Source organism: Protopterus annectens, chromosome 2.part2 (genome assembly GCF_019279795.1).
Source record: "Protopterus annectens isolate FY-2018-M chromosome 2.part2, PAN1.0, whole genome shotgun sequence".
NCBI lineage: Eukaryota > Metazoa > Chordata > Ceratodontiformes > Protopteridae > Protopterus > Protopterus annectens.
The window spans coordinates 931,020,378-931,041,955 of NC_056730.1; the positions used below are offsets into that span (position 1 = coordinate 931,020,378).

The window sequence follows — 21,578 nt, forward strand, 5'->3', positions numbered from 1 at the left end:
TTGGGACTATGGGGTAGGGTTGCAATTAGAAGTCTTTTCTTACACAGAAAAACATCCAGGCCGAGCTAAAATTTGCAAAACAATACATCAAGACACCCCAAAAGCTTGTGGGAAAATGTGTTGTGGTCTGATGAGACCAAGGTTGGACTTTTTGGCCACAATTCCAAAAGGTACGTTTGGTGCAGAAACAACAATTCACATCACCAAAAGAACACCATCCCCATGGTGAAGCATGGTGGTGGCAATATCATTTTATTTTTTATTTTATTTTATTTTATTTTACATTTCTTAACAGGGGGTGTCTGAGCCGAAAAGGCCCTTTTTCAGCAGAAGCCTGGGGAAAAAAGCTCCACATGGAAAAATTACAGATATATTTAGATATTTAGACATATGTATACATACAAATTACAGTAGACATGTTTTTACACTGGTATGCAGCACATCAACCATTACAGTGGAGAGAAGAAACAAGAAAACATTAATTTAAAAATAAACATAATTAATAGATTTGTGGTGTACAGCTGAAATTTGAAACATAGGTAGAATACATGCATAGTACACAGGTACAGTACATACACTGTACATTAGCCAGTGTTTGTGAGTAAGAGTGAAAACTATTATCAAGTACTCTAGGTTTAGTATGTGTACCTTTTCCACTTTCATTAACCTGGGGAGCAGTCATGGTACTGCCAACTTTGCTTGAGATGTTGCTTAATGAGGTTTTTAAAGGAGGCTTTGGGTGATGTGTTTTGTATTCTAGTGGGGAGAGAGTTCCATTTGTTAGCCACTGAAATACTATATAGTGTGTCTCCAAAGCTATTGTAGCTGTTGGTGACTTCTAGTAGTTTGCTTGATGATCTAAGAAGGCTTTTTGGCTGAGTGATGTACTACATTTTTGAGGGCAGGACGCTTATTGGGGAGATAATAGATAGAATGACAGAGGCAGAGCTGATTGTAGGTTAGTAGGTTGGGCAGTTCAAGCCAGTGGAGCTGTTTCAAAGCAGTACAGTGATGAGTTATATACGAGCAATTTGCAGCAAAGTGGGCAATTCTGTTCTAGCAGGCTTCCATTTTGCTTAGTTCAGTTTTGTTGAGATTAGTCAGAATGGGAGATGGCATAGAGTAGGGCGGATAGAAGTTGGGAGCGAGCAATGGCTGATCTTGTGTTGTTGGTAAGAAATGGTTTGATATGGTAGAGTGATCCCAGTTTGGCATGTACTTTTTTAATAGTTAAGTTGAGATGACTATCAAATTTTAAGTGGGAGTCTATGGTTATTCCCAATAGCTTAGCCTGTGCCACTGGAGCGATATGAGTAGCATTTGTGGAGTAGATAGTGAATTGACTGTTATCAGTGTTTTTGTTAGAACTGGTTATAATCATAAGCTGAGTTTTCTTTGGATTGAGGATAAGTTGGGCTTTGGTAAGGTCAATGTCAGAGATTGCTAGTTGTTTGCAGGAGGGTGGGAATGTTTTGTGCAGCACAGATTAAGGTAGTATGATATGCATGCTGAATGATAGATGCAGGCTGTGTGGAGGTATGTAGGTCATTTGTGAAGACTGTAAATAGTAGTGGTCCTAAGATAGAACCCTGTGGGACTCCTATAGTTATGGTCTGCTGAGGAGAGAGAGAATTTTCCCATTTCACAGCTTGGTACCCATCAGTTAAGTAGCTTTGGAACCAGGTAAGAGTGGAATTTGATAGGAGATATCGGTGTGTTTATATCACGTTATCGAAAGATGAAAATAGAGAACGCTATTTCATTGGCCCTAAAACATCTAAACATGAAAATATCGAACATTCAGAACAGCAAATGTTTTCCCCTACACAAAACTAAACATACACTACTATCTACCCACTTACCTTAACCCTAACCCTAAGGTCCGCCACTATCACACACTCACCTAACCCGCACCCTAACTCACATAAACCGACCCTAACCCTAAAGTCTGTCACTATCGCACACACTCGTAACCCTAACTCACTTAACCCGGCCATACCCTAACGAACAAACAATCGCACACTTACCTGAACCTAACCCATAACTTTCCACCACAGCGGTAAGAATAGTGAAGCCACAGAAACAGCCAACCGAATTCTTTCCCGAGGAAAGAATTCACTGTTCTGCAGCTTCACTATTCTTAGCGTTCGCTGAATAGTGTTTGATATCAGAATATTCAAAGTTTTATATAGACCCGATATTGGTTTAGTTTGTTTAGCAGGATTTGGTGCGAGACTGTGTCAAATGCTGTCTGTTTACTGTGTCTGTGAAGCAGAGAAGGGCTGTAGTGGTAATATGGGCATGTCTGAAACCATGTTGAGTAGGTGACAGGATGTTGCTGTCTAGGAGATATTTTAGCACCTGGGTATGGATGCATTTTTCTAGGATTTTTGCCAGGGGGGGAAGAGTATAGCAATGGGTCTATAGTTAAGTTCAGTGGAGGTCCTGCCTTTATGTATGGGTGTAACATAGGATATTTTCCAGAGTTTGGGCACATAGTTTTCAACAATTGATCTGTTTATGAGAGTGGAGATTGGGATAGCAGTAGCATCTGCTGTGAGTTTCATGAAATAGCTGGGTAGTAGGTCGGCTGCTGTTGATGAGGTTTTTAGTTTGGAGAACATGCTTTTGACTGAAGTGGTGGAAACTTATTTGAGGGTAAAGCTTGTATTAGTGTTATTTGTGTTGGGGGGATAGTGAGGTTGGAACTGTCCTGTGATACTAAGGATAGAACTGAGTTCACAAAGTAGGAGTTTAATTGTGTTTTGATGGGAACTTTAGTGTCACGGGTGGTTGGTTTGGGGGTAGCTGGTTTACATTTTTTCCAAAAGTGTTGGGATTGTGTTGGTATTTAGTTTGTAATGTCGTGTAGTAGGATTTCTTGTCCAGCCTAATGCATTTTTTTTGCACGGTTACACAGTTCTTGGTACTTGCAGTGTCTCTGGACTTGAGGATTTGTTTGGTTTCTTTACTGAGCCAGGGGATTGTAGAGTTTCTAACCCTGATTTTGCGCAATGGAGCAACAGTGTCTAGGTGTTATAGAAATGTTTTTTTGAAATATGCTACAGCCTGGTCAAGTGGGAGGGTTTTTAGGGGGGGTCCAGTCACAGTTACAGAGTAAAGTATTGATGGCACCAGGAGAGAAATTTTTTGTGTTTCTAGTGGATTTATAGTTAGTGGCTTTGCATATGCTTGTTCTACTACGTATAAGGTATATTATGTTGTGGTCACTTAAGGTGTCTGGGGGACTCCCTGTGCGGGGGTACAATGCGGGGTTGTTAGTTAGGACCCAGTCAAGGATGGATTCCCCTTTAGATTTTTTATCACATTTAGTTGGAATTTGGACTAGCTGCTTGTAACCATGGAGATTTATTAGATTACTTGGTGGTTCTGATATACAGGTGAACCAATCTAAGTTGAAATTCCCCAGAATAAGGGTTTCTTGTGAGTATGTGGAAGAACACCAGTATAATAAGTCTTCAACGCTAGCAGATGTATTACCAGGTGGAATATAGATCACAATTATGGTGATGACCTTTTTAGGGTGAAGTTGAAGTTGAGATAAGTATGTCCCATTTGGTATTTGATGTAAAGTTAAGTTGGACTTGTACAGTAAGGCAGTTCCACCCTCTTTACGAAGTGGTCTGTCTTGTCTAATGATATTTTAGCCGGTAGGGAGAACTTCTGAGTTAGGTATGTTTTTGTTTAGCCAGGTTTCTGTTAAAGCAACTATGTCTGGGGAGTAGTGTGCTGTTGTAACCTGGAGTTCAGGTATTTTATTTTTCATGCTTCTAATATTAATAATTAGCATTAAACGATGGTTGGCTTTGCTGCTGCTGTTGATTTCCCCAGGGATGAAGATAGTGGGAGTATTATGTTCTGACAATTGTGTTAGAGCAGTTTGTGTTGAACAGGATGGATTTGGGCTTGGGTTGGGGTGGATGTCCCCACTTATGGTGAGCCTGGTGTTAAAATGGTGATACAGATGTTGGCGTTTGGTGATGAATGTGAGAAAGTATTGTGTTTTTTTGGAGTTGGAATGAGAGCATATGTGTTTAGTTCTGGATTGGTCTGTTATGTAGTTCTTGAACAATTGTGGGCAGATATTATTGCAATGTGTGGAGTCTGTATATGACAGTGCATAATATAGTGTTGTGCTACTAAGTTTAGAGATATTGCTAGAGTGATAACTTGTGGAGTTATAAAGAATTATGAGAAGACAGACCAGACTTAGTTGTGTGATAGTCATGGTTATAAACTTAAGTTGGTTGTAGGTGGAGGTGTGGATAGCAGTTATAGGGTTGCACTATATGTGGATGGGTAGTATGGGGTGATGTAATAATGCCTAGTGGGAATGAGTGGTTGGGAGTATTTTGTGGTGGAGCAAGTGGGTGTGGTGTAATCTGATCTGACTTGAGGAGCTGTGATTGGTTGAGGTGATGTGAGGTTAAGTTGTGGGTGTGGTTGCTCCCCTGCTTTTCTGTAGTGTAGATTTGTGTGTTATTGTTTTGGGTGTATGTGTATGTGTGTGGTGTATGTTTAGTGTAGTGTAGGTTTGTGTGTTATTGTTTTGGGTGTAGGTGTATGTTTAGTGTAGTGTTTGGAATTTCAGATTTCTCGCTTCTGGTCTTTAGGGTATCTGGTCTTGGGATTCCGGTCTTCGGTAATGTAAGTATTCGGGATTTCGTAGTGATCCCGTGTGTATATATGTATATACATACATATATATTTATATATCTATATATATGTAGATATATAGATATATATATATATATATATATATATATATATATAAAATCTTTGTGTTACGTGCACTGGGATCTTTTACATCCGCTTGTGCTACCACCAGATCAAGCAGATGGGGCCTTGGTTTAATGTCTCATCTGACGGATAGCACACACTCATGAATGCAGCTCTCCCCTTATGGTGCATCACAGTGTCAGTATTGGAGAATTAATCCAGCTACCTTGTGTGGTAATAGAACTCACAGCCTTCTGATCTTCTGTCACTAAGGATAAGTGTGCTACTTGTTGAGCTGAGTAAACCAGCCTGTATTCATAAATGCAGTCAATGCAAAAGATGCCACTGGTTTGAAGTGTTCAACTTAATTGACAAAAAAAAAAATACATAAAAAAACTCCTTCAATGTCCAGTTTGCTGACAGCCAGGGTATTGATGAGTATGTTTAACGAATGTGAGATATGAAAATAATGCATTTTTACTAGGAAAAGGTCCTTCATACTCCTATTGTGGAATCAGTGTCTCCTGTAGCCCTGAACTTTGTTTTAACTCTGGGGTCTCTGCATTCTGGGTAGTGAAATGCCCACCCCCAAGCAGTTTACACTGATGAATAAGTCACAAGAAAGACCACACCTTTAAATCCCCTTGCTGTTGCCATGCAGGGTACCAGCAAACAGGGTGCAATTAGAATTGATTAATATGCATTTTTGACAAGGAAGGCATTGAAAATTGATGGAGTGTTGAAGTTGGACATTCCTAGACTCATGTTTAGCCTTTTGAGATAAATTCGGAATGGTAAATACTAAATGAGAGGGTAGTAGGTCATGGAGTGCATCTCAGTATTTGTGAAAATATATTTATGGCAACCAAAGGTACATGCTGTCATTTAATTGATATCACATGGTTAACTTCCACATATGTAGAAATAGTTTTACAAGAGTAGCAGCAGTGGGTAGCCAGCTCTTTCAAGTAGGAAATATCTAAGTATCATGCCTGATATGTGAAAAACAGAACCATTGAAAACTCTGTGAACTGCCTTACTAATAATGACTGATTTAGCAAATTTAGTAGTAGCAAAAATAACAGAAATAATTAAGTGCCGTGTTCTGTCATGACTACCAAAATACAGCTGTCTCAACAGAGTAAGTTCTGTAGTACAGAGCTTATGGAAGCTGAGCTCACTGTGAAACAGTTCCATTTTGCTAGTTTGGTGGAAGGGTTTCTCCTTTTGAGATTTACAACACTGCTTTCACTGACACTTGGGAGAAGACTGTTTATTATTTTTCTCACATTCACCTGCAGACATTTTCTTGTGGTTATCGTGTCTCATTTATATGACGAAATCCTAGAACCCAGGTAGTTCAACCTGAGGTATGAAGTCTTGATAACCTTGGGTACAATCACATTTTATTTCTGGACTGTTTCCTGGTGACTGATGTATATCCTTAAGTGTGGGGTTGTGTGTAATTAGTCACAAAGGCTGTGCTTATGAAAAAAATAGATTTTTTGAGGGAGAAATAAAATTCATTTAAGTGTTATAGAGGATGTGTTTTTTCCGCTTTTTACCTCCACCCTACCTTATATAACAAACTATAAGGTCTGGATTGATCCTTTAGAAATATATGCTGCTTCATCATAGGATCATAGGAGGTTACTAGGCTAATGGCCCTGGGGCCCTTATAAGCCTAGCCAAGAGTTTATCCCCAAAAAAGAAACCCTAGTTAACATCTGTCACCCCTGTCAATGAGGGACACATGTGGAACCCATGGGACAAATTTGTGGCTACCCATCCACTCATCAAGGTTGCGCTTGAAGAGGGTCAGCGATGTACTTTGTTTGACGTGTATGAGGAGTTTATTCCAGAGACAGGGCGGCCTCTGGGAGACAAACCTGTCTCAACAGCAAGTTTTGTTAATGTCACTTATTAGATTTAAGCCTTTTGATCAGGTGCTATGAGAGGAGTTAGATTTACGGATCTGGAGCATCTCTAGTAGAGAAGGGTCTGAGATTACCTTGTAGGTGAGACACAGATCGCCTCTGAGCAATCTGTATGATACAGAGTAGAGTGATAGATTTGAGCCTGTCCACATAGGTCAGATGTTGGAGGCCATGGATTCTCTTTGTGAGGTATTTCTGTGGCCTTTCCTTTTGGTGCAGGTCTTTGGAGAGGTATATACCAAACGGGGAGTTGTACTCAATTATTGGCCTAACGGGGGAGGAGTACAGAGAGGTAATAACCTTCTTTTTCCTGGATGCAATCCCTTTACTTATGAGGTGAATCAAGTAAAAGGCTTTTCTGACCACTGCACTACATGATGTCAAATGTGAGATTGTTGTCAACTTATGTACTCAGGTCTCTCACCACAGGTTGTGTGCTTAGGGGGTTGCCATTAATGTGGTAATCAGTAGGGGTCATGTTTTTGCCAAATGGTATGATAATACATTTTTTTTTGCATTTAACTTAAGGCCATGACTTTGGCACCAGTCATTTGTTGCTGTGAGACCCTCTTGAAGTATGTTAACATCATTTGGGGAGTCAGTGACAACACCCAACTTAGTCATTTGCAAACTTGGTCAGCCACAGGCCTTTTGTGTTTGCCTGAACCTCTGAGAAATAGATGCCAAACAATAGGGGTCCCAGGATAGATCCCTGGGGGATACCACTAATGACAGGTCTGCTGTCAGAGGTGGTGGCACCTATTTTGACCTTGTGGGTTTTATCAGTGAGCCAGTTGGCCACCCACCTGATGAGATAGGGATTTACTCCAAGTTGTGTTAGCTTTTCGATGATGCCCAAGTGGGGGATTGTGTCAAAGGCTTTGGCCAAGTCAAGGTAAGCTGTATGTACTTACTTTCCCTCATCCAGTGCCTTGGTGACCATCTCAAATATGTCAACCAGTTCATCAGACAAGATTTGCCCTTGACGAATCCGAACTGGGTGGGGTCAAGTGCTTGGAGATGACCGATGTCCTTGTTTATGAAGTCCATAATAATACACTCTATGGCCTTACAGATCAGACTTGTCAAGCTAATGGGGGCGATAGTTTCCAGGGTTAGTAGTGGCACCACCTTTGTGCAAAGGGATGACCATGGCAGTTCTCCACTCTTCTGGAATGAAGCCTGTACTTAGGCTGTGGTTGAATAGGGTGCTCAAGCTTAACTTTTTGGCCATCCGTGTTATTAACTAAGTTTAGCTGTACTTTGAAGTTTGCTCAGTCTTGTTGAAAAAGAGGCCTCTGACCTGTAATAAAATGACCTTACATTTATTCCTGGTTATGCCTCTTGCTCTACAGCTCAGCATGTCATACTGGTGGCTGCTGCCAATTTGACAGTATGTTAATAGTGTCACATAACTAGTGGTGAACACGGTACATATTCTTTTCCACAGAGGTATCAGGTGTCTAGGTTATTTGCATTTGAGTACATTGCCTGATAATTTCTTTGCGGTCCTAAAGTCCCGTTCACGCATGTCTTAATTTGTGTGGAATTAGATCTCATCTTTGATTGTTACTGCAGTTTTTTTATGTGCAGACATAATTTTTAAGACATGCATATGCATGTACATTAATGGCTGTGTGTTTTTTTGTTTTTTCTTGCTATAGTTGCTGACCTAGACCCACAGATGTCGCTGAATGAATATCTGCGTTCTCTCCTAAATCTCTGTGGGACTAAATTCATGTGTTATGAAGGAGGTTGTGGAGCCTGTATTGTTGTGTTGGAATATGATGACCCTGGGAATACTGGGAAACGTGTTGTCAAATCTGTTAATTCTGTAAGTCTCATCATTCAGCAAAAATGTTTACAGAATAACTTGTTAATGTCCCTGAAGTGTACTTCTGTTTTAATGGCTTCCAAGTTTGTACAGTGCTTCTTCTATATATTTTGTACTGTTTCCTTTTTTTCTTTTGTATAGTTATTATTTTTATCTTTAGTAGTTTGCTCAATGTGTGTGCCTGGGGCAGTGCAAAGTTTTGTACTCAAAACTGATGTTTGTATGAAAGTTTAATTATTTGTCATACTGCAATGGCAAAAGGTATTTGGTTTCAATTATTACTTTCAGACTTTATCATTAATCTAATGTTGCATGAAATATAATAAGAGTACTAGTAATGCATGTTAATTTATATTATAATATATGCAAATATTATTCATTGAAAATGGGTGGATGTGCTTGAATCCCCAGAGCTAATGATTGTAAAATTGGTTGGAATATTAGGAGTCAGCATGGTGTGAATTCATTGCTTGGGGAAAATGTGCAGTTATCCCGTACTTCCTCTTGAAGGCGAGAAATCCTGAGGCTGTTGCATCTGCCATCTGTAAGTCCTCCACTTTTTGTTAAAAAAACAAAACAAAGTGGAGTTCTATTGTTTCAGAGGGAAATCCACACTACACTGATTTGAGTAGGTATTATTCATTGATCATGTATTCCTGTAAAACATGCAACTTTACTGGAGACTCCAGTAACGTAATTTTCAGCTCAGACTTGATTTTTACTGAACTGCTAAAAGCTTCACAATAGCATTTTTTTGTTGAGTCTGTCTTCATGGGCTATCCACCTGCCTTGTTGCAACATCTGTGAACATAGTTCACTGGTGTACTTTACATAAGTAGATCTGCAGGTAGCTTACTGTTAACATCCGTCAGAAGTTTAAGAAAAAGCATTTATTTTTCTTTGATTTTTTTAATTAGCCATGTCATTTTGTGGAGTCTTTCATTTAGACATGCAAGTAAATACAGGATATCACTTCATAAATGGTTTACCACTGAGTGAGTTAGTTGTTGTTGGGTTCCTGCATCCTTGGAAGTCTCTGTCCTATCTTTCCATTTTAATAACTCTGTAATAACTAGATACTATACTTGTTAAAGATATGTCAGAATGTGGAAACCCAGATAATGATTTGTACCCTTTGTTTCTGAGACTATGTGCAGATTGCATTCATAAACATTTAACTGATTATTAATTCTGCTCATTATCAAAGGTTTAGTCCTTCAGTCTAGAAATCTGTATTTGTAATTACACTAGCAATTATTTCCTCACCAGGCTCTGAATCAGACTTCTGACAGCTTTTAGTGTATTCTCCTTCTACAGTCATGGAAAAAATCATATAGTAGCAATCGATTTGAATGGTAAATGTGGTCTACTGACTCATTTAGAACATAGTTTTATAGCAGGTTAAGGCATAATGACTGCCATTTGGATACTGTTTGGTGCTCTCCTTAATTCTACCATTAATGGACTTATTACAGGAGCCCTTTTTGTTGTATTTGCCAAAGCCTTTGATATGGTAAATCATGATGACCTGATGCCTCAGAAACTCTTTATTTCAACCCAGAAGTTTAGTCCTGATTCTTCAATTTCCTGAGCAGCAGATATTCTGGCGTAAAACTAAGCTCAGCAAGGTCAACCTCTGCTACTGTTAAAATGGGAGGTCACAAGGCTGAATCCTGAAATATATTCTGCTTAATATTTATCTTTGTCTTTCCCTTCAGATTCTGGTTGCTTTTAGTGTGCTCTTTTATTGTATACTTTATTTTTATATTTTCCACTTGATGTGTGTTCGCATTCTGGGCTGAGACTAAAATTGGTCTGATGGGATCAGTGCTTTATCCCCAGTTACCAAATTGTATGTATGTATGTATGTATAAAATAAATAAATGATCAAATAACTTTTGTTTACTTTCATCTGTCTTTCTCGCTCTTTCCATCTCCCACCAAAAAGTAAGTCATTTCATTGTTTTGACAGCTATCAGTAGTTAAGTGATCAGTAATGTCATTTGCCTGGGAGGAGCTGTGCATGTGTCCGATAGCAACAAGCTGAAGTACATTACTACTGTCATTATTTCTTTCATTTGGTGACATTTAAGTATCCCAAGGGTGCACATTGAGAAAGTGATTATTTTGGAGTGAATAATGTTTGGGGAGGCAGGCTGTGTGTGAGAACCAAGGAGATTTACTTGAGCATGCTTAATCAATCATAATATGGAATGTCATGAAGAGGCACAGCATGTGCCTGAGAGTAACAAGTTGAAACACATGCCATGTCTATTATTTAATGACATTTAAATAGTCCAGGGGTGTACATCGAGAAAGTGAGTATTTTGGAGTGAATAGTCTTTGGGGAGGCAGGCTGTGTGTGAGAACCAGAGAGATTTACTTGAGCGTGCTTAATCAATCATAATATGGAATGTGATGAAGAGGCACAGCATGTGCTTGAGAGTAACAAGTTGAAATGCATACCATGTCTATTATTTAATTTATTTGGTGGCATTCAGACATCTGATGTATACATACAAAGTGGTGATTTTTAACTGGGGGAGGCAGTTTATTTCTAAAACAGAACTAAAATTACTTGATCAAAGTTAAATGGATAAATTAGATTAAATACATTAGTGTGACAAATAGATTCTTTAACATTTATCACTTTTGATTGTTAGAAATGTACTCAATCAGTGAAAGATTATCTTTAAGAGTGGAGAGTCATGATGTGTGGCAAGGGACATTGCAATTACTTGATCACCAGTATGGTTCATAGGTGTCTACTAGTCTAATGCCCACAAGGGCCTTTTTAAGCCTAGCCATGCATCCCAAATCTCTGACGAGTTCTGATACCCTTTGAGTGTAAGCATGGTCCTGGGAGATGAACCATTTACAGGTTACCTGTTTGTATCAGAGACATGGGTGCCAAACGGGGGATGAATTTCTGTTGTATGGTTTATTAAGTAGGGCAGTGCATTTGGCTGAGAGAAACAAGTTGAAACAATGATCATTATTTATTTGAGTTGTTCATAGTCGAGCATTGGAAGTGTATACAAAAAGAATTTCTTTTGGGTTACCGAAGCATGATGTTTATGAAGGAAAGAAACATTAGAGTTAATTGGTAGTAGTTAAACAGTTGTTCGTATAGCTTGCCAGAGAGGAGCAGTTAATGTGGGAGAGCAGTAAGCTGAAATACATTGATGCGGCCATTATTTTTTCAGATGATCAGATTCAGCCTGCAGAGGGGTATACAGCCTGAAAGGTGATCATTTTGTGGCTAGGGTGGAATGTTGTCTGTATGTAAAGTTTAGAGACCTTACAATTATTTGATCACTCTGCTTGTCAAGAAGGACAGGTGTGTATTTGAGGAGAATGTCAACTATATTATTGCTGCCATTATGTATTTATGTTGATTATTTTCAAAATTCAGATGTGTATACAGTTTCATAGTGATTATTTGGGGGTGGGAGGTTTGATGTGGTGAAGGCAAGGGATATTGCAACTTGCCTGATAACATTTATGTGATTTTCGCTATGGCTTATCTGAGAAAGAAATTGTATTTGTGTAAGTGAAACAAGCTAAAATGCACTGCTGTGGTTATTATTTCTTTCAGTTGACCACAGTAGAATATTGGCAGTGTATATATAATAAGAAAGTGATTATTGTTTTGAGAGGGTGGAAATAGTCTTGTGTATGAAAATGACTGCCCACAGATACCACATAATTATGTTAGATAATCATTATTTTGGCTTGTAGAAGTGCAGATGTGTGTGGGAGATGTGTCTGTAACAGATATAATTATCACAACATTTATTTCTGGATAATTCATTTTACTGTCATCACGACATTTATTTCTGGATAATTTATTTTACTACTTCCCAGTCAAAGAAGATGTATCCTATTAGAAGGGGCACAGTGCAAGGACAATCAGTATACAAGTGGAAATAAAACTAGTCTTTGTGACAGTTTAATAACACAATAAAGACACAACTCATGTTTTAACATTCAGATTTTTAGTTTTGTATTATAATTTCTTCTTATCTTTTCCACAAATGCCTTTAGATTCATTTCACAATAAATAATGCACAACATCATACATATATTGTACTTTTATAACATAAGAAATAAACCCACTACTTATATTCCCTGAAAGTGATTATTCCAGAATCGGTAACTTCAATACAGGTGTGAAGTAACTGAAAACATTGTCATCTGTGTTAGCATGTTTGGCAGGAGATTTGTACATATTCTCAGGTTAAATTGTATTGTATGCCAGCATGTCTAATTGTGAAAATGTAAATAAGTTTTGAAATGTTGAGCGTTTTCCTGTTTTAAACAGAATGTTTAAAGAATTTGTCACTGCTTTGATACAGTTCTAACTGTGCATGTTTGAGAGGGACATTCTAAAGTACAAACTGTGGCGAATTAGGTGAGCAGTGAGTGATGCCATTGGAATGTCCCTGGTTGCTAGGAGAGTGTTTAAACAGAGAAATAATTTCTTTTAAACAGCTATTATATTTTGAAATTAGACAGTTGAGACTGCAGTTTGTCAAGTACTGAGCAGTCAGTAGACACCAAGAAAAGACAATTCACCAAAGAAACTCTAAGCTTGCTTTGGCCTTGCTATTATATCTTAGAGTAGATCAGGGACAGTATTTCTTTAGATCAGGAAAGTTTAGCTATTAAGATAAGAGTTTTTCTTGAATAATGGACTCCTATCCTGCAGTTTGATTTACATTACTGGTTGAATTCTAATGTTTGAGAGTTATTGATTTTCAGTTTTGTAATCATGTTTACTTATTATTAAATGGTTTTCATTACTTTACATTGTGGCTGAAAACCAGTGTTTTTTTTCTTTAGAGATTAGAGAGTGCTTCTACCTGTTTGGTTCTCACCCAGGTCACCTGAAGGCCTGGCTTTTCTGGTCATAGCTATCATTTATTTTGATAATTAATTTTCATAATTGGACACCCCTTTAGAAGGGCATGCAGACCCTCTGATTGATGACACCATTGCTATACTATATTATTTTGGGAGAGAGAGACAGCTGAAAACCTGTGTTAGGTTTTCTCAGAAGTGTTTGGATGTTTGAGGTGTGTGTGTGTGTGTGTGTGTGTGTGTGTGTGTGTGTGTGTGTGTGTGTGTGTGTGTGTGTGTGTGTGTGTGTGTGTGTGTGTGTGTGTGTGTGTGTGTGTGTGTCAGAGATCTTAAACTGGGACACTTTGGTGTGAACTGTGTAATAAGAAAAATAAATTTAGGTGGACAGAGGTATATAGTCCAGTCGTAGAAAAACAGTGTGTGTTCCTTTTGTGCTCTTATGAGAAAATTGTGAAACATTAATTTTGTTTAAGCGACAGTCTCATATTGGAGTCAGTACTGAAGATTGAACCTCCTTAATGACCTAGGATAGTAAGTGACATCACATTAATTGGTGACAGTCCAGTGAGGTACTGGCCGGACATCCCATTAATTGGTGGCAGTCCATTAGAATATAGCTGGATGTCACATTAATTGGTGCTTGCGGTGTGGGATTTTTAATTAAATTCCAGTAGCCTGTGGGTAGTTGTCATTAAGGTGTGCACGCTTGACAGTCACAAGGTAAACATTCAGAATTTCAATCCACCACAGTTTTATTTATTTTTTAGTCAGGAATAGCAGGTAAGGATGTCAGCAGAAGATTTTGACAAGCTGACAAAAATCCAGTTGGCTAAGGAGTGTGAAGCCTAACCAAGGAAGCAATGATTCAGTCTTGGTTGTAGCCACAGCTCCGACCACCCAGTTGGAGGATATCCAGTTTGAAGTTGATGTGCAGCATGCCAAGACGGGCCAGTCCACATTATCTTCAGAGGACTTGAGAATCTGTCTAGAGTTAAGCTGACTGGAACTGGAGGCTGAGGAGAGAATGCAACGCCTGGAGGCTGAGAAAAGGGAGAAGCAGCACTGATATGAACTGGAGGCTGCAGAGAAACGGCGTTAACATGAACTGGAAGCTCAGCAACGTGAACGGGAGGTCAGACATTTAAAAGCAGAGGAGAATGCGAGACGGCGCCAGCATGAAGTGGAGTTTCTTACCCTTTGAGATGGTCATGGAGGTAATGGGGGAAGGGAATAACTGGACCCCAGAAGCTGAAGAAGTCCAACTTTTTCTACAGTATAGGGATGAGGATGACTTTGATAGTTTTATTCATATTTTTGAGAGGGTATGTAGACAACATGATGTTGACTGTAAGCTCTGGGTTCAGCTCTAGACTCCCTTATTCCATGGTAAAGCTGTTCGGGCTGCAGCATAGTTAAAGTATATATGTTTGGATTATGAAAAAGTGAAATGTTGCTTGCTTGACGGTTTCAAACTTACACCTGAAGCTTATAGAACAAAAGTTTTGTGCACAAAGGCTCAAGGCAGATGAAAATGTACATGATTATATTGCTGACTTAAGTACTTACTTTCACAGATGGGTGAGTAGGTGTCAGGATACCACTTTTGAGGGACTGCCAGATCTTTTGGTGAGGGAACAAGCCCTCAGTACTTTGCCTGATGACACAAGAGTTTGGTTAGCAGACTGTGGGTGCAACTCTGCAGAGGGGGTGCGGAGAAAAGGAAATCTCTACTTGGCAAGCAGATCACCACTGCATAGGAAAGGGATACCCAGTGCTGTATATGGACATAAGGGAACCCATGGGGAGGGGGGAGTCTAAACCACTCCAACAGAGTATACCAGTAATGGGGAAACTTTTAATCCAAGTGCACTGTTAGGGATTAGATTTTTCAAGTGTAACCAGAGGGGATACATAGCGGTCATATGTCCATTGAGGCAAGGTAAGAAACAGAAGGTGATGGAGCCAGAAAGTGGGGATGACAAACTGCCAGTGGTAAGTTGTTTAGAAACACCTGGGGGGTGCCAAATTATCACCAGAATTTATATCCAGTCTTAGTAGATGGTAAACAGGTAACTGTTAAGAGGGACACAGCTTCTGATATAACCATTGTGAGGCCTGCAGTGGTTAGAGAAGAGCAGCACTTGCTTGGACAATCCACTCCAGTTAGAGCATTGGGAGAGACCCCCTTCCAAATCTATTTGGCTAGGGTTCATCTTGACTGGGAGGGTGGAAGAGGAAGCAAGCCAGTAGGTGTGTTGTGTTTGAGGATATTCCTGCAGATGTCCTGATAGGAATGACTTTGATGATACAGTACCTTGTGCACATGCAGTGACACACAGTCAGGCTTGGAAACAGGCATGTAGGCCCGGTAGTCTGGGAGAGACCCAGAAAGATCTCATACTTGAAGCTGGGACTGGCGTAGTGGCTGTTTCAAAGAAGGTACTATCTGGTAGCAGCAAGTCTGAATGAGAGCCACAGCTGCTGGTGTGTACTGATGTTTCCTTTGACACTGACTGCAAGGACGGAGGTGAGTGGTGGTACCCAGAGTGACAGTGAGGCACAGCTGTTTGACGTAACTAGGTTTCCTGTGGAAGGGGAGCTGGGGAAGGTCACAAAGGTAGAGTTGAGACAGACTCAACTTACAGATCCTACTTTACAAAGCTTGAGGGAGATGGCTAAGGAGACACCTGAGACTCAAGAAAGAGAGGAGTCTGTATACTGGAACAAAGGTTTGTTGTATAGAGAATGAACTCCTGAAAGTGGGCTAGGAGGTGAAGTGATACAACAGTTGTTAATGCCTAGAGCTTACCATCTGCCACTTGTAACCATAGTGCATGACATTCCTTTGTCAGGATATATGGGCATAAGGCATACTAAGAGACATATGCAAAATTTCTATTGGTCTGGGATTGGTAGGAATGTGGTAGGATATTGTAGGACTTGTGAACAGTGCCAAAAAGTTGGTAAAGTAGGGGACAAGGCTAAGGTTCCATTAATGCGTTTGTTTGTTATCGAAGAGCCATTTCAGAGAGTGGCCTTTGATATTATGGGACCCCTGAGTACTCCAAGTTCTACAGGAAAGAAATGCATCTTGGTGGTAGTAGACTGTGCTACCAGACATCCTGAGGCAGTGGCTGTGTCATCTATTGAGACAGAAAAGGTGGTGAATGCTTTGATAGAAATCTTCAGCAGAGTAGGTTTTCCATGGGAAGTACTGACTGACCGAGGTGCCTACTTCATGTCAGACCTGTTGACTTGTCTGTGGAAGTGTTGTCAGGTGAAACATCTAAAGACCACCCCTTATCATCCCTAGAATAAGGGTCTTGTGGAGAGGTTAAACTCTACATTGAAGGACTATGCTTCGGGTATTTGCAGACCCGTTCAAAAGGGAGTGGGGCAAGTATTTGCTCCATCTGTTATTTGTATACAGGGAAGTACCACAGGAATTTACAGGTTTTTCACCCTTTGAGTTGTTATACGGGCATTGAGTGAGGGGCCTTTAGATTTAATTTGAGACTAGTGGGAAGCTGAGAGTGAATCTCAGAGTCTGTTGTAGCTTATGTTCTCAACTTTCGGACAAGACTTAAGGAGCTCATGGGTTTAGTTCAAGAGAACCTAGCAGTGGGTCAGCAAAAAAAGAAGGTGTGATATGACAAGAAAGCTTGGCCCTGAGAGTATGCTTACAGACAGAAGGTATGATTGTACTTGTTCCTGTTAGACATAAGTTACAAGCAGCTTGGAAGGGACCCTTTGAGGTGGCGAGGAAAATTGATGTGAACTAGATGGTAAATTTGGTAGATAGAAGACAAGGGCACAAAATGTACCATGTGAATATGATGAAACCTTATCACGACAGGGAGGACCTAGTATTGAGCATTTGTAGTGGATGACAGCAAGAGCCTGAAAGGGATATGGCAACCGATCTTTTGGTTGAGGCTAGGATTGACACTTATGTGGAACAGATTGCCATATCACTGCAATTAACTCCTAATCACGTCCAAGAGATAAATACAGTATTGCAGGAATTTGGGGATATGTTCACAGGGAAACCTGGGTCTACTGACTTGTTGCAGCACCATGTGGACACAGGACTCCAAAAACCTATTAAGCAGGTTCCTTATAGAGTACCTGAGAGAGTGAAGTAGACGCTTAAAGAAGAAATAAGGGAAATGCTAGAACTGGGGGTAATTCAAGAGTCTAACAGTCTTTGGGCTTCCCCAGTAGTGTTAGTGGAGGTGGAGTAAGAGGTGGAGTCTAGGATTGCAAGCATATGATAAGACCATACAACATTGCAGATGGGTTAATAATGCCAATGCAGATGGATTGTCCAGGAGAGGAGTGGGTTAATATTTCCAGGTAGACCCATTTTTCTCAGGCGTCAGTTTTCAAGGGTCACTTGAAAGTCATGCTTGAGTCATAAGTGGGGGAGAAATGTGAAGTAACTGAAAACACTGCCATCTGTGTTAGCATGTCTGGCAGGAGATTTGTACATACTCTCAGATTAAATTGTATTGTATGCCAGCATGCGTAATTGTGAAAATGTAAATAAGTTTTAAAATGCTGAGTGTTTTCCTGTTTAAAGAGAATGTTTAAATAATCTGTCACTGCTTTAATACAGTTCTAAATGCAGATGTTTAAGAGGGACATTCTAAAGTACAAACTGTGGAGAATCAGCTGAGCAGTGAGTGATGCCATTGAAATATCCCTGGTTGCTAGGAGAGTGTTTAAACAGCTGATTGACAGAAAAAGAATCTCTTTAAAACAGCTGACTGATATATTTTAAAATTAGACAGTTGAGGCAGTAGTTTGTCACATAAAGAGCAGGTTGTCAAGTACTGAGCAGTCAGTAGACACAAAGAAAAGAGAACTCGCCAAAGAAACTGTAAGCTTTGGCATTGCTATTCTATCTTGGAGTAGGTCAGGGACAGTATTTCTTTAGTTATATTAGGAAAGTTTGGTTATTAAGATATAGTTTGGTTATTAAGATATAGTTTTCTTGAATAATGGACTCCTATCCTGCAGTTTGATTTATATTTCTGATGACTGAATTCTAATGTTTGAGAGTTATTGATTTTCAATTTTGTAATAAGTTTTACTTCTTATTCATTGATTTTCATTACTTTACATTGTGGCTGAAAACAGTGTTTTTTTTTCTTTAGAGATTAGGGAGTGATTCTGTTTGATACTCCCCAGGTCACCTGAAAGCCTGGCTGTTATGGTCATAGCTATCATTTCTTTTAATAATTAATTTTCATAATTGGACACCCCTTTAGAAGGGCATGAAGGCCCCCTGATTGGTGGCAGCATTACTGTATTATTTTGGGAGAGAGACGCAGCTGGAAATCTGTTAGGCTTTCTCAGAAGTGCTTGGATGTGTGAGATTTTGAGTGCGAGTGTATCAGAGATCTTAAACTGGGACACTTTGCTGTGAAGTGTGTAATAAGAAAAATACATTTGGGTGGATAGAGGTCTGTAGTTCAGTCTCAGAAAAATAGAGTGCGTTTCTTTTGTGCTTTTATGGGAAAATTGTGAAATATTACTTTTGTTTAAGTGACGGTCTCATATTGGAGTCAGAAGTAAGGACTGACCCTCCTTAGTTACTGACCCAGTATAGTAAGGGACGTTACATTAATTTGATGGCAGTCTGGTGGGATATAGCCGGACGTCACAACAGGATAAAAAAAAAGAAAAACAAAATAAAACTTTATTGGGAATTGTTGCTCAATATTTCAATGTGAAATGATTCCATTACCTCTGCAGCTAAAAACACAGTCTGGGTACAGTTTAGAATTGAATATCCATAAAAATCCAGAATAAGTGAATTGTTTGGTTATACTTTAGAAACATGTGGTCTTTAAACCTAGCTAATGTCCATAAACAATAAGGTGCCTGCAAAATATCCCAACTAACATCCAAACCAAAGGGTAAAAAGGTCACAGACAAACCATTCAGGAAAAATTGTAAGCAAAACCCAGCCAAGAAGCATTGCCAAACAATCCACTTATCCTGTGCTGATGAAGTCAATAAGAAGTTCAAAGCATGCATGTCCACAGCTAGTGGGGTTTAGCTTTATTGGCTTGAATATATCTATACAGACTTAAAAATAAAAAGCCTTGGGCACTCAGAAGACATGTAGCTGAAACTCTTCCTTAAAGGGTCATTTGCATATATCCCATGTGGCTCTATGTGAAGGGGTTTAGGGTATCACACAGTGAAAACTCTAGCTTGGCTGGATTTTTCTTGCTGTGTGGGTGTGTCTGTGTCTGTGTAACACTGAAAACATGGTGTGATCACAATAGATTGTAGTGAAGGTGCTTGTATGGTACAGTCAAATTAAGTGTTGAACTGCATTTGAATCCCTTAGTCTAGAATGGTACCGTTTTGCAGAATTTTTTTACTTACGTGTCCAAAATTATTACATAATATATTATGTGGAAGGTTATGTGAGCTGTTAAAAGGTGTACAGAGTAGAAGAGAGCAAAGTGCTTTTGGGTCAGCTTTCCCATAATCACCACTACTCCATTTTGGAGTGATGTTTGCTCTTCTATCTGCAGAATGTTCAGCATGTGGAGGTCATAGTGGAGGGATGGTGGTAGTTGTTAAAGACTTGCAAGGTAGAGCTGGTATATAGGAAATCAGAAGAGTATTTAGGCACCCACATTCACACTGCTCTGTATGTACTTTCTTGGAAGGGTGTAACTAGGCATACTGTTTGGACTCTACGGAGTACAGTTTTCTAAACATTACTTAGTATGGCCTAAAAACGCCATAGTTTCTGTGTGTCCAGAGCTGTTTAAATTAATGCCCCCAATATGAGTTACATAGATTAGAAAAATATATATTTAATGGTCTTAGAGGGAAAGAGATGCACACATTTAAGTGCCAGGTGGTTGGGGGCAACAATAAGAACACACAAGTGCAAAATTAAATTCCCAAGTTACACCCCTGCTCCCAGACTGGGAGGATGAGATAGTGAAACCTCAATTCGGTCACTGTCTGTCTAATCCAGCTAAGCTTGTTTAAGTCTAAAAAAGTAGGTATCTCTTGCCCAGTATATTTTAGTACAGTTAGCTATCCGAAGAGAGGGCTGTGGGCACACAAAGCAAAGAATGTATATCCCACACATGCGGCTTGTTTTCTCTGCACCAACTGCTTTATTTGTCCAAAGCTCTTTGATCATTCCTGATTAACAAGCATTTGCCCCTAGTAGAATGTTATAAGGAAGAACAAAATACAGTAAACCAATTAACTACTGTGAGAAAATGAAGTTTCAGAATTGCTTTCTTTTAGTTTCTAAATTTTGTAAATGGCAGTATTCCTACCAAGTCATTTCGTAAGCTTGAGTACCACTGACTGTTTATCACTTATCTGCAGTTCATCATTTCACTTGGAAATAATGCAAAGTTTCAGTTGTGCAAACAGTAGTGTTTTTTTTTTCTTGTTATCCGCAGTGCTTATTTCCTATTGGCTCACTGTTGTCTATGAAAAACAGCCAAGTAACAACAGTGGAAGCTCTGGGCAGTGTAAAGACAGGTTTGAACCCGATCCAGGAGCGTTTGGCGAGTCACAATGGGAGTCAGTGTGGATTCTGCAGCCCTGGTTTTGTTATGCAGATGTATGGGTGAGTAGAGCATTGTGTCATGTCATTAGAATCTTAAATGTGTTTAGTACAATATCGTGAAGTGAATCAAACTTAAAGGAATGTATAAATGATGGAATGAGTGATTTATTTTAAATGCATTTAGGATATCATTTATTAACTTTTTGTTTGTTTTTTTTCTTATGTGGGAATGAACCTTGTCTGTAAAGTTTTGTTTTAATGAGTAGATTCTTAAGCAGCTCTCTTTGTTTGCTATATTTCTACATAGGTGGGTATAGTCAGAGTAAAAACTGTCCATTACATTTCCTGCTATATTCTGATGTATTCTTAACTGCTAAAGGTATTTATCTAACAAAGGGTTAATTATGTCATGTGCAGACAAGGTTATTTTAGTTACTAGGTTTGTTCCTGATTAATGACCAGCTTAGTGTTGGCATGAAGTCGAATGACTTTCTGCAGTAGTAATGGGGATCTTCATATTGTTTGTAGTACAGTTGTTAGAGAACTCATCATATAATAATAGATGTACAAGCAGTCACTGTCACAGTGGTAGTCATAACATATGGGAATCTGCTGCAGGATGATGTCTGCACAACTAGCCTGA

General features: G+C 39.3%; 1 protein-coding gene across 1 annotated transcript in view; it reads left to right on the forward strand.

Moving 5' to 3' along the window:
• LOC122795855 (xanthine dehydrogenase-like) overlaps nucleotides 1-21,578 on the forward strand; it is a 5,725,158-nt gene that overhangs the window by 501,892 nt on the left and 5,201,688 nt on the right. Inside the window, exons 3-4 of the mRNA XM_044064255.1 lie at nucleotides 8,342-8,511; nucleotides 20,826-20,995. Of these exons, the coding sequence (XP_043920190.1) occupies nucleotides 8,342-8,511; nucleotides 20,826-20,995 (340 nt within the window). The remainder of the gene's footprint in view (nucleotides 1-8,341; nucleotides 8,512-20,825; nucleotides 20,996-21,578) is intronic.